Raw genomic sequence first — 13,683 nt, 5'->3', positions numbered from 1 at the left:
CGAGAGAAAACAAAGAGAATGGCTTCTGTCCACTCTGTCATTGCACGATAACAAATTCTCATCAAGAAATCCCGTGACTCGTTTAAAAAAAGTACAATATGAGTAGGATGAAGGATGCTGAGTGGAAAAGCCATGACATAATTAGATAGATATACTAAGCCAGCAGGAGAGAAGAAGTGCATAATTAGTAAATAGAAATAAGATTGCAGTAGAAAACAGAATTCATTTTCTGCTCTGTAAACTCGAAAACCTTTGTCATGATTAGTTAAGAGACATGATAGACTTCCTGAGCCAATAGGACAGTAAATGTTGACTGCTCGTATTCTTCTTCCTTCTCTTTGATATTTAAAGCTTTAATTCCATTCGAGTTAATTCAATCAATGGAATTTATATATTTTAATATATTAAGCACTTCCTCCTCCTTCTATAGTCATATATACAGCACAATTATTAAAAATTGAAACTTTAGAAGATGGAAATGGTCTGAAAGGTTATTTCAAGCATGTTTTTTGTTGATTTGTTCCCTCCTCTGTTCCCCCCCACCATGGTTTATGTTAGTTTAGTAATGAATATGGATTAACTTTTTACATTATTCTTTTTTAATGGAGAAAGACCATAATTTCAACAAGAAAATAAACATTGTCAGAGCAAGTTGTTTAAAGGTGAATACAGGAACAGTCCTTAGATAATAATAATTTAATCAATTAACTGTGGTTATCATATCTTTTATCCAAACCATTAGGAAAAGTCTGCCTACAGTCTGAGATTACTGTAAACATTTGAGAATACAGCATTATTTTCTTAGGTGTACATAGAGCCTAATATCCTCATACCACTGCCTTCCCCATATCTTATACAGAGCAGATAATCAGAATTAGTAAAGATTTTAAAAAATTGAACTGTGGGGAGCCACCTATCTACCAATAAGGCCTTCTAAATCTGTAATTTGGATTTAAGCAGTAAGACAAAATGAAAATGTTGACCTCAGTCTTTATCTGTTTAGCATTATGGTATATTGCTAAGGGACACCTGTTTCTGCTTCATCTGTGACATGTGAGAGAAGAGACAATCCCATTAGTGTCTGCTGACCTGAAGGTCTACAGCTAAAGTTTGACAATAATTTTAAAGGATCCTGAGAAAATATTATTTTATATTCATTAAGACATATTAAGAAATTGTACTTAAATAACTATTAATTACTTAAGAACCAGTTCATGGTGTCCTTGGATAAGTGTTCTAGAATGAATAAAACTCTGAACCCCAGCAGAGCAGAATTTCCCCAGGCAGGTCTGTCTCCATCCCAGTCCTTCACTGACTCAGCTCAAAATTTGGCAAGATTTGTGAGTATCCATGATTAATGTCATGATCCCAATTTTGAATCTTTATTTAAATGCAGGACGTTATATCAGTTTTTCTAGTGTCAGAGTGCATGTTGGTTTATCTATGTCTATTCAAATAACTAATTACCAGCCATGTTATGGGGATTAAATCTACTTTATTTTCTAAATTAAAATTATTCTTGGTCTATCCATGGGAAGTTGGAATCTGAGACAAGAAATGCTCCTGACACCATTAGTATGCATGCTAAATAAAACTGGCCTGTTTTTGTTACAGTGAGCAGTGAAAAACGAAAGTCCATAGATACTGGAAATACAGTCTTTCTACAACCAGTAGATTTTTATTTGTGCAATGTATAAGCACTGCAAATCTCAGCTGAAAATTGCACTGGAACAGTGGGCGGTTCCGAACTGCTGGAAACTTTACAATGGCTTTTATGTTTAAACATCATTTAGCAGCTGTTAAAGGTCAGCACAAATCCTGTACTTTATCAGTATAAATGAAGTCTACAGCTGCCAAGAAAAGAACGCATTAAATAATGCAGTGATTATTTTCTCGTTTGTTTGGTTTTTTTTCTTTCAGAAGTGAAAAGGATCTCTTAAGCAGTTCCATTTTTTACCTCCTCATTTCAAGTTGACAAAGTAAAACACTGATTAAATTATTTATACCAGAAATTTACTTACAAGGATGACACATTTTGTGCACAAAGCAAGTAAAACATCTGACACATTGTACAGTGCCAGGTGCAGTTAAGACAGTGTAATACAAGTCGGCATCTAGAGACTAAAAAACCCAACAAACTTGCTGCAATATTTCATTATCAATTTTATTTCCTACCATACACCAAATGTACAGCACAGAACACAATTTTGTTGTTTTGATGTAAGAAATATTAATTGTATGAAGAAACAGTATACAAACTACTCCAAATTAAAAAATGCATACATCATTGCTCTTTACAAAAGGTCTAATTTACAGTATAGCTCATCAATTAATTTAAACACAAAAAAAGGAAAAAAAAAACAAAAAAAGTCAGTGCACATTACAAAACACATCAAGTACAAGGGAAGCAAATAAATACAAACATACTTCACAGAACATCCTGAGCAAACAACCAAACACAGATAAATTAACCTGAAGCCATAGTAAATCATAATAATAAATACATAGGTCAGTAAGAGATTTTTTTTTACTTAAATAAAATATATAACAAATTTGTTAAAATATTTAGTAAATTAAATTTTAGTCTTTGTAATGAGTGAACTCATCTTGTATGCATTTAACAAGTATAACAAATGTTTGCTTTTTGTTTTTTTAGCAAGAACGATAACTTTAATAGCAAATTTTTGTTTGGTGTCCTCCTATTTATATTAGACAGCACATATGGTAGCTTTTGAAAAATCAATTTAAAAATAAACACAGCTCCTAAGAACATACATTTTCTCCCATCTAAACTAAGATCAGAGAGTTGAATCAACCCTCAAACAAAAAGCAAGCCCCACGTAATGCAGAACAGTGACCACAGTGCATGAGAGTTGAATCACTTTTGAATAGTACTTTTTGTGCAGGAACAGTAATAATATAATTGTATATGTCAAGCCTGTGAATGCCATCATATTCAATCTAAATATAAATGAGGCTAAGAAAAATAAACACTTTCATTATAGCACGGATAAATTAAACACACACTAGATCCATGTATACATTTACACTGAGGCACATATGCACATGAGGTGTGTGTGCATACAAAAAAGGCAGTTTAGCTGGTTGTTTATACCTTTTTCTTAAAAAAAATAAATATAAAAAAAACTTTTGAAACAATGCTTAATTACTTACAATCCCTGAAATAGACATTGCCTCTGTTATAGCAACCGCTACTTTCTGACGGACTCAGAAGTCCCACACTCAGGCTAACCAGATACCGAGGTGCTTGCCAGCACCTCTGCACAAGTGCTCGTCTGTCCACACTTGTCTGTCTGTACGCTCTGCAGCACTTGGTACCCTACTGAAAGACTGGTAACCAATTCAGTATCAGCCTAGTCTTAGTGAAGAAGGATGGGAGAAACTAGTCACGGTGGTGCTAGTGCTTGTTCAAAGAGAAAGCAACCACCGTTGCGCTGGAGTGGTATTATTCCTCTCCAGACTGCTCTCTTCTCAGCTGCCGTTAAATTCAAACCAGTATTAAATGCCATTTCAGGGGAGATGCATTCGATTCATTATGTACAAAGCCTTCAGCTTGGGATGTGTTTGCGTTTTTCAAATCCAAATCCATAGCAATACTGGTCACTTGGTTAAAACCTCAATGTCTCATACTAAGAAAGTACCAGTCCTATCAAATTACCCTTCTTGTTTAGAGATAATTGTCATTTCCCTCCATGAGCTAACTCTGAAAAAAACTGCAGTGATAAAATAAATCTGAAGTTCTCTTGAAACATTTTAAATAATCATTCGCATAGGCTAAATCACACAGCCAAGTCAAGTGCTTTGCTGATTGCTATATTTCATTATTGCTAACGTATTCTTTAACACACTGTTTTCCAGCATACTGTGCTTTTAAGAGCCCAGCTTCCCCACTAGTGGGCACCATTTATCTTCTCATTCCATGCATCTTCACATCTCATGTTTCCGCAAACCCATTTCTGATACAAAGCCATTATAAAAAAGCAGGATGTGAGGAAAATAAAAGTAGAACCACGGTTCAGTCATTTGTTACTTTCATAGTTTTTTTTTTCTTCCTGTACAAACCCAGCAAGTTATTTAATTTACAGTATAACTTTTCAGTCTATTTAAAATCCCGTTGGAAAATAAATTAATAAACACATTTGTAAAAATATGGCAGGCCGCAAAAATGCTGTTAAAAGATAAAAAAAACAACTCTTTGATTAGAAATAAATAAAAAATATAAAAAATAGTCGCACACACTTTTTACATTCACTTTACAAAAACTGAGTGCAAAAGAAGAAAAAAAAGAATTGTACTGAAATAAATACAATATACTAACAGAGTGCATTGCTGTTAATACAAATAGTCTGTCATGTTTTTATTCTTTTTTTTATGTCAGCTGGGAAAAAATTAGTGCAATGTTGCAATTGTAAATGCAGCATGGCAACCTACACCCCTTAGCAGTACATGAACTCCTAACAGATCCATCTGGAGTTTACTGCTGTTAAGTAATTTCTGTTGCCCAGCAGCTTTCACATCCTACACATGGATGCCCTTCACTGCCTGTTTGATACTTTCCAGCAGAGCTTTGCATTCGGGGGAATAGTCCCGTTCCAGATTGCTGTACATGTCTGTGAGTGTATTTACATATGCTTCAAAATTCTGCTCACTGATTGGCCCCTAAATGAAGACAAAACAGATTATAATTGTAGGAGAGAAAACTAAGGCCAAAAGAAAAACCCCAAACACCCAACCCAAAGCATGGAAAAGCAGCGATATGGCAACCAGGGAGAAGTCTTAAACAGGGCAGCCGTCCAAATTAATGGAGGGGTTGCAGAAATGAAGGGACTTGCATGTGCTGGGGGAACCACGTAGTCTCCAAGCAAGAAAAGGGGTTGCAGATATGGTTGGTCAGTGTAACTTGCTTTTTACTGTGGCCTGTTTGGCTCTGGGATTGTGGCTGACATCCTCATAACTGTCCTGGCCTAATCTCCCAGCGGCACTCCTGAGACTAGAAAAGGGGAGACCCAAACACCTTTTTGATTTGGCCTGTGTTTGCAAGTAAGTTATCAAGGACATGGAGTTTTTGCGAAGGTAGAGCTTTGTTGGCTCTAGAAGAATCACCTGTATGAAACAGGTTAAAGTTTTGATCTAGGAGCAAAGTAAATAAGGATTCTCAATGTGAAGTTTTCACTCTTGGTACAGGGTGGACATTCAGATAGGAGGGATGAGGGAAAAGCCTGATCTGCATGGTGCGGTACAGGACAGAGATACCAGGGCTGGCTCAGTCCTGGAAGGAAATATGCATGCTATCACACAGATTTCATGATCCAGCATCTCTGCAACATAAATTAGGCTAAAAGAGCTCTCTGCTAATGTGCTTCTAATGTGCTCCAGTGCTCCTATTGGTCCCTGAACTTACTCATCTGCTTCAAGTGTTGGCAAAACAGACTCAAAGAAGGTGCAAAGCTGCTGGCTGTGGTCTTACCATCTGTGGAAGCTGAATGTCAGCGAGGCTGGAGATGAGGGCTTGGCTTAAGCCAGCTAACTCCTTCAACAGGCTCTCGTTGTTCTGCTCTATGAGTTTGTTCTCTTCTTCTATTGTTTTCAAATTACTCTCCATAGATGTGATCTAAAAGACATGGGCACACAAACAGAGAGAGACCCTTGGCAGTGTTGTAACTGTGGTTTGAACCCAATGGCAGTCACGTGACTGGGAGAAGGACCACGATGGGTCTGAAATTCAGATATAGTTTTTTTTAGGACAGGCATAAATTCTCCACAGGATATTCACAGCAAGAAACAGTTCATAATTGCTCTGAACTGATGGACTTTGCTGCTGGTTCACAGGGAAACCTTGTGGCAGTGAGGCACTGGAGGATGCCCCGTGGTGGGAGAAGGGAAATGAGACCGTGCATGTGTATATATGTGTGTGTGTGTGTGTGTGTGTGTGTGTGTGTGTGTGTGTGTGTGTTTGTGTGTTTAAGGTTGGTGTGGAGCTGGGATGGAGAGTATGGCCACAGGGCTGGCAGCAGGGAAGACGAAAGGAGGCTGATGTTTACACTGCTGTCCTGCTCTTACAGTATCCCTGCTGACCGACCACAATACCAAGGGTGTGGGTATTAGCTCTTTTGGGTGTGGGTATTAGCTCTTGTGCTACTTTCCTGCACTGCTCCTGAGCAGAGGGTAGAGCTGTGGACTGGCTGGGATTAGTGACAGGGCTGGTGCTGGAAACAATAAGGGAAAAATAGAGTGGGAAGGAAATTGAGAGGTTGAGCGCACAATGATCATCACAAAGATGATCTCTGATCAACAGAATGGAAAAATGAGGGTTTTGGAAAGACCAGGAAAAAGCATCTGAAGTAGCAAAATGGTATCCTTTCAGCACTAAAGTGCTTGTATGTCAAAAGCAGCACTGCAAAACTGAAGGTGACAATGGCAGAACCTGGTTCTCCTGCCCAGCTCCTTGCCCAGCAGTGCAGCAGCAGGGCAGGGCAGAACCAAGGGCTGCCACCTCTGTGTTTGGCCACGGCTCTGCAAGACACAGAGCGATGAAGTGACGTCCACAGCTGTTATGCCCACCCTCTCCTCGTTAGGATGCACATCTCTGCACTACTCAAACCTCTCTTGCTGTGGCCACTTCCCTTCCTCACATACTATCACACACCAAACTGTTCCTGGTGAGGAACCCCTTTTTGACTGCCTGTGATCCTCAGTGACTCCTCCTCTGGAGTATGCTCATGTCAGCCTAACATGTGATCATAATCTCCTAGATTAAAAGGAGATAGAGCAAGGCATGGAGAGGATGTGTTGCTTCAGCTCTAGTTCACTTCAGGCTTTGCTGGTCTGACTGTCTTCACCAGGGAGCAAGTCCAAGACAAAGAAATCTGACTACATAAATTGGTTGATCTCTGTGCAAACAGCACAGTCCTCACCAGAAAGAACTGAAATCGGTGTCCTGAGATACTGAATGTCCCCCCACTGCATTGCAATTTGGGATTAATATCCCCACAATCATTGCAGTGTGAAGCCAGGTCATTTAGATCCAGCAGAGGTGGCATAAACTTCAGCCTTATTTAGACCATACATGCAGTGATTATTACAAAAACTGCATGAATTAACACTATACATTCCAGTGTGGTACAAATACAGAGGAGTATGGTTATACTCAGTTTGTTTTAGATCAGTTTAGACTTATATTCAGTTTCCAGATCTCATTTAAGAGCTTTTTCTTAAACTCTTATTCCTAAAACATTGTGCAGGCTTCTGCTCTTGCTTTTATCTAGTGCGCCCAAGTGAATCCCCAGGTGCATATAGGAGTCTCTGTAGGGATAAACGTACTCAGCTCACTTCATAGAACCACTATCAGCATTTTAAAGCCAGTATACAAAAGAATGAAAGAGAATGACTCTTTTCCATAGCTCCCCTTAAACTCTTCTGCTACACAAATTAGCAAAAGGCATTCTCTATGAAGTGCTGCCTCGAGGTAAAATTCGAACTATTTGAATAGCAGACAGTGGATGAACTGAACTAGGGAGATTTTCTTACATACACATAAGAACAAAGTCAACTCGTACTAAGAGCTAGAATGTGCTGGTAAGAGGTAATATTCTCCCTAAAAAAAAGCAGTCATGGGAACAGTTTGGTCAACAGAGGTTTGGTCAACAAAGGAAAATGAATGTTTTTGTTTGGTAAATATGTTTTTTCTGCTTGCCAATATTAGGTCCAAACTGCCCTGAATTTGTCATTCAACAGATCTTTAAGACAATACCCAGGAATCTGCTGCTTATTTACAGAAAACAAAGAAAAAAAATGACAAAAAAATTATGTAGGTTTTTGGTACATATAAGTGTCACACCATGATGGGAAAACAAGTGTACAGGAGACTAACTATGTGCCCTGGTTTGAACTAAATAGAACTGATTTTCTATTTAGCACTTTTACTTTTCAGCTCATTCTCTTCTGAGTCTCTTCTGGTTTTACTTGCTGAAACTAACAGCATGTTTTTCCATACAGTGTGCACTTCTACAAGTGATAATGACAAGGTCACTTTCTCACCATCGGTGCTTTATCTGCACCTACAGGGAGAAGCGGATCCAAAACTGACCAACTAGGTATTCCATCCCATATACATCATACTCAGTATAAAGCTGAGGGATCACGAGGGTCTCAACCCCTTCCATCTTGGATCCTGCCCTTTTGTCTCGGATCCTTCTCTGCCCTCTGCTCTCCTTCTCCTGTGATGTCCAAACAGAACTCTGCTAGTTTGTCTGCCTCCAATCCTGATCCGTGTTTTCCTGCATCCTGCTCCCACCTGCTGCTGGGTCTGGATTGGGACTTTTCCAGTGCCCTGCTCCGCAAAGCCTTTGGTGATGTAATCATCATTGGGGGAGGGTAGGGGGAAGATTTTATATTGGTTTTATAGATGTATTTGTACATATTTGCATATATTTCATTATTTTTCTATTTACATTATTATCCCATAGTTAGTATTACTGTTTCATTAAATCTGTTAGTTTTATTTTCCAACCCATAAAGTCTCTCTCCCTTATTCTCTTTCTCTTCCCTTCTGAGGAGGGGAGGGGGGTTAATAGAGAGCATCTGTCCAGGATTTAGCAGCTAGCCCAGTCCTAAACCACAACACTATATTTAAACATAGCATTAACATAGCATTTTTTTTTTCTGTTCTTAAACATAGCATAAAAAGATAACACTTTCATGCTGATGTCATACCTGAGTTTGAAGTTTCATCATGTCAGCTTCAATTTTAAGATTGGATTCATTCAGTTCTTTTATTTCCTCATCCAAGTGTCTGATTTCTTCATCACTCTCAATACCTGCAAATAATTGAAAATACCAATATCAGATTTAAAGTATCCACATGTAAATGGATGCATGAATAACAAGTTGTATTATCTGCTACCTTAGAAGAGAAAGATAACAAACTTATAAATATAACAGCAACCCTTCTTTTGCAGGGAACACCCCAGGGTAACTTCACTAATGTAATTGCTGACTTCAGTAAGTTCATCTGTTCCTGCTTGTAATTGTGGAAGAAGTTCTGTAGGGGCAAATCTCTGTGCAAAATAACTTCAAGAAGCCCAGCCTTAGTTACATGGGATAAATAGTGAAATTTAAATAATAACAAAAGGGAAATTCTCAGTAAGTTACCAAGCATTACAGGAAAAAAATAATAAATAGGAAGGAAGACTTTTACAACTCCACAAGTTAGATAGCAAAGAAAAGAATCTTCAAGTCTTTAATGAAAGCCTTGTCCTGAAAAATACTGAGCAGCTACAGCTGTTGTCAGTGCATGTCCTTCTTTCTCCTTAGTATCACTCTGAAACCAGCTCTGCCTGGAGATTTGTGCCACTGTTATTACTGCTTTAAAACCTAGAGCAGTGAGCTAAGTCTGCTGGGGAGCCAGCTTCGGAAATCTGCAAACAGCAATCCCTGTCCCAGTGACAACAGGGATGTGTGGAAGCAAAGTTGTTTGCTTAACATAACACAAACATTTTACTCAGCAGTTGGAGGCAAATTTGTATTTCCTTTATACTTACTACATGGGTTAGCAAAATTGTCCAGGTGCTGCACAGAAACTAAACCATGTAGTATTCAACTTAGGGACCATTCAGTTTCTGCACACAATATTTATCACTTCTTATGTAAGTCATTGGATACCTAAGTCCTCCTGATCTGTAACTACTACTTTCTCAGTAATAACAATATTAAGTGTGTCTCCAGATGAAAAAATAATTCTCTGAGACAAGATAAGAGCATACTGTCAATGTTGAGTTATCATGATGTAAATGAGAATTTTATAATGTCTTGTGCAAAGATTTTTTTATTCAAGGTTTGTTATTGCTAGAGACAACTGAATTAGTTGTGAGAATTAGGAGTGAGAATTAATGCCAGAATGGCATAAAGGGGCATAAGTATAAATGAGAGTCAAGGCCCTTCTATCTAAATAAATGTCATAATCTTTTACAAATCTCCTTACCACCACTTGCTTTAAGCTTGATAGTCATTAATTCTTCCGAAATTTTGCCCTTTTTTATGGCTTGTGCATTCAGAGGACAACCAGACAGGCTGAAACAGATAGGAAAAAAACATTAGCACCCACTTGAAAATGGCAACAATCCTTTCAGGCAATATTATCATGCACTTGGACAGACCTCTGTACCTAAGGTCACATCAATATCTCCATTATAGCATAGCTTCGGAGAATGTCAAAGCTCATAAAGAGCCATTTAACTGTATATTCCAGCTTGAAAATTGGCATAGAAATCTCAACCTATAAGTAAACAGCTCTTAAATGTATTTCAGAATAAACAAAATAGCAGTGGCAGCTACTATTAAAGTTATGTGAAGATGCATTTACAGAATTCTTGAAGTTTCAACACTTATGAATAAAATCTCTCTATTGTTTTTATTGAGGGCTTGTGCTCCACAGGAAATAGGCAGTATGGTCCTTTAAAATGGCAAGTTTACTATCCTTAAAAAAAATAGTTAATGGGATGATTTCCATGATGTACAACTATTGTATCATTTTGTTGGTACATAATAATGATCAATACAAAAATAACTCTGCATATACCCTATAGAATGCAATAGCTTTTATGAATGGTTCTATTATATAGCCAGTGTGCTTTTTAACCACAGTTCACATTAAATTACATTTTGCTATTCCAAAGCTTACAATTTCATCAGCTGGTAATTATCTGAGGTAATTTTTATAGGAGACTAAAGGGCTAAGATGAATTTCTCTGTCTTAATACTATCTTTATAAATAACAAAGAAATACCTATATGCTGAAGAACTGGCAAAAGGATTTGTATTCAGAGGTAGCCAAATAAGGAGTGAAGGAAAATTTTGTTCCACAGGAAAATGGTTGATTTTGGTGTGTGTGTAAAAATTCAGAACAAAAATCCTAATAGACATAGTGTTTCCACAAAAAAAAAAAGCTTCTGTGAGTTAGTTAGCTTCACACTTGCTTAGGGAAGCATGCTAGCTCTCAAATTCTAAAATGCATCTTAGTATCTCTGCCCTGAACAGATGACTAACTGGAAGAATGTCTCAAAGCCATGAGTTACTAGCCAGTTATCAGGTCTGTTAGGAAAGGGTATCACAAAACTATATTTACTATCCCATTTTAACAAACATGTTCTTGAGTGTGATCCAACCTTAAATAGGACAGAAATCACTTGTAGTATGAGTAGCAACCAGCTAATATATTGCTTATGTTATTTGTTTGAAGTTATGATATTGCTTAGCATGAGTTAATTAGCCCAAATTTACAGTAGTGTCCTAATATAAAATCTTTAACATGGGATGTAGATCATAAATTCGGGATAACACTGGGCTCTGAATTTCTTCAAGTCATTTTAGACATTCTTATATTGGAGAAATTGATTCAGAATGTTAGAAAGAAAGCAAAGGAGGCACAGGATACAAAGTTAATTCCTATTACAGACAGAAGACCAAACTTTACCAGGTGTTAATTCAGTTTCTACAGCCAGATTCTTTGAGTAATATGGATTTAATGTGGTTAAATTATATTAGTATTTCCACAATGATTTATGAAAATGTGATGTTTCTTATTGTTGGTTATATGTGCAAATCCTGCTTTATAAGGATAGTTTTCTTTGTGAGATTGTTGTAACTTCAAATTTGTGTAAACTGTATGAGTTTTACATGTTACTTTTTTGTGTGGTTCTACGTATTTAAAGTTTATGAAAACAGCTTTTCCACTGGTAGAAAGATGAAATGAATGCAGCCAATACTCTTGCTAAATCTTTTCTGGTGACATTTCAATAATATTTGCATTTTCTGTAAAAGACACACAGATACAACTCCATATTGCCCAGAAAAATAATCTGTTAAATCTTAAGCCATATAGAAACTGTGCTAAACTGAATAAAAGACCTGGGGAAGTCACACTGCAGTGGGAACATAGAAAATGAATAAGAAGTTGATCCCAACTCTCTGAAATTTATTCTGACCCATATTACTTCAGCTGCAATGTAAACTATGTTGTTACTTAAAAGACTTCAGCACAATTTATTCAGACTGTAACCTCGCATGTTGCCAAGTCAACAGTGGAATGTTAAGGGAAAATTAAAAGAGAAAACACAAAATTATACCTTCTGTGGGTGACAAAAACATTATTAACATGACCCAGCCCGTTGCAGCCTGGCAAAGGACAGTGTGGCAGCTCTTGTTTGTTCAGTTTCCAGGGTAGTGAAGACCCATTGACAGGACTCTCCTTCTGTCTCTTGGCAGCCAAAGGACAACCAGAAGCAGTGCGATGAGAAGTGTATTTACCTGATATGTGACCTTGGCCATCACAGCCTATCACTGGACATCTACAGAAACACAGCAAAAGAACCCCCATTTTCACTGGAGAGAGCAGGCAAAGACAGTCTCAAGAAAAGTCTGAGAAAATAATTCCCGCTGCCCGTGCTACCTTGCATTAATGGATTAAGACTCGGTCCCTGGAGGCATGCTGTACCTGAGCATCCAACTCATGTCAAACTGAGCTATGGGCATTCAGCTGATCTTAAGATTAGGCAATTTAAAATACAGTCATGCAGTCTAAGAAACTAAAACATTCATTTAGATAGTCTATTAAAAAATAATACAAATATATATATATACAGACAATAAATCGTATTTCTACAAGTGTATGGAAAGTCAGCATTCTCTGCTCTCTATCTAGATTTCTGGCATGAATAAGAGGGTGAGTTCCTATACCTGGAAAACCTGTATTATCTTATGTAGGTACTTGCAAAGAAAGATTCGGGATTTTTTTGCGCTGCTCTGTTAGTATTATGCAGCCTCTCCTATAAAATTGGCAAGTATTAAGAACAACACTGTGTGTAACTAAATCTTCATATTCTGGCAGTTATCACTTACTGAATTTAATGAACCATAAATTCAAGTTAGGAATGTAGTGAATCTCTACTGAGTTTCCAGTTGTCACTTCAGGTGAAATTTTAATTTATATACAGAGGAAAAATATGAGACTTGCATATATTTGAGTTCTCTGGGACATATTTTGAAGGTGTCTCTCTGATTTAATTAGCTGACATGTTAAGATTTCACTACAGGCAGAAATAATTTGTTTTCCTTCATTCTGCCAATTTTTTCAACCAAGTGTCACTTTCATAGCACTGTTTAAAATAATTGGATCAATGCAAGCAGATATAGCAATCCTTTCTCACTGTTCATGCTCCAAGGTGATGGACTCCAGCAGCTTTGCTAGAAGCAGAAACACTTGGTTCAGCTCCAGCTCTGGGCCATCTTCTCACATGGCTCAGATTAACTGGGGCATTTCCTATGGTGTTTCAAGTCCTAAGCTCTTATGGGCTTTTTTTGTTTCCCTTCACTGGTGGTAGACCTCTGTTTTTGTACTCACTTAAGTTCAGGGTCTTCTTTTTCTTCCTTGGTAGGAGTCACTTTGATACCTCCTTTCCTGGCACGAGGGCAACCAGATAAACTGAAAGAAGCACACAGAATAAAACCCACCTCTTTCTGCTGCCACTTGCCAAAAGCCCCAAATGCTGCAGGCCCATGTAATGGGATGGTTTTTACCTTCTGTGCGATGCATAGTTCCCTGTCACGTGGCCAGAGCCATCACAGCCAGGTGTTGGGCACCTATGGAATAATAGAGAAAGCTTATAA

General features: G+C 37.7%; 1 protein-coding gene across 1 annotated transcript in view; it reads right to left on the bottom strand.

The window, feature by feature from the left end:
* Nucleotides 1-4,466: 4,466 nt before the first annotated feature.
* ST18 (suppression of tumorigenicity 18, zinc finger) overlaps nucleotides 4,467-13,683 on the bottom strand; it is a gene marked incomplete at its 5' end in the record, with an annotated part of 74,449 nt that continues 65,232 nt past the window's right edge. The window contains 7 exons of the mRNA XM_010180876.1: nucleotides 4,467-4,680; nucleotides 5,489-5,632; nucleotides 8,734-8,837; nucleotides 10,001-10,089; nucleotides 12,144-12,365; nucleotides 13,418-13,498; nucleotides 13,594-13,656. Of these exons, the coding sequence (XP_010179178.1) occupies nucleotides 4,540-4,680; nucleotides 5,489-5,632; nucleotides 8,734-8,837; nucleotides 10,001-10,089; nucleotides 12,144-12,365; nucleotides 13,418-13,498; nucleotides 13,594-13,656 (844 nt within the window). The remainder of the gene's footprint in view (nucleotides 4,681-5,488; nucleotides 5,633-8,733; nucleotides 8,838-10,000; nucleotides 10,090-12,143; nucleotides 12,366-13,417; nucleotides 13,499-13,593; nucleotides 13,657-13,683) is intronic.

Source organism: Mesitornis unicolor, unplaced genomic scaffold, assembly GCF_000695765.1.
Source record: "Mesitornis unicolor isolate BGI_N332 unplaced genomic scaffold, ASM69576v1 scaffold8443, whole genome shotgun sequence".
Taxonomy (NCBI): domain Eukaryota; kingdom Metazoa; phylum Chordata; class Aves; order Mesitornithiformes; family Mesitornithidae; genus Mesitornis; species Mesitornis unicolor.
Note: the sequence above shows the minus strand (reverse complement) of the source record. Positions and strands in the feature narration are given on the sequence as shown.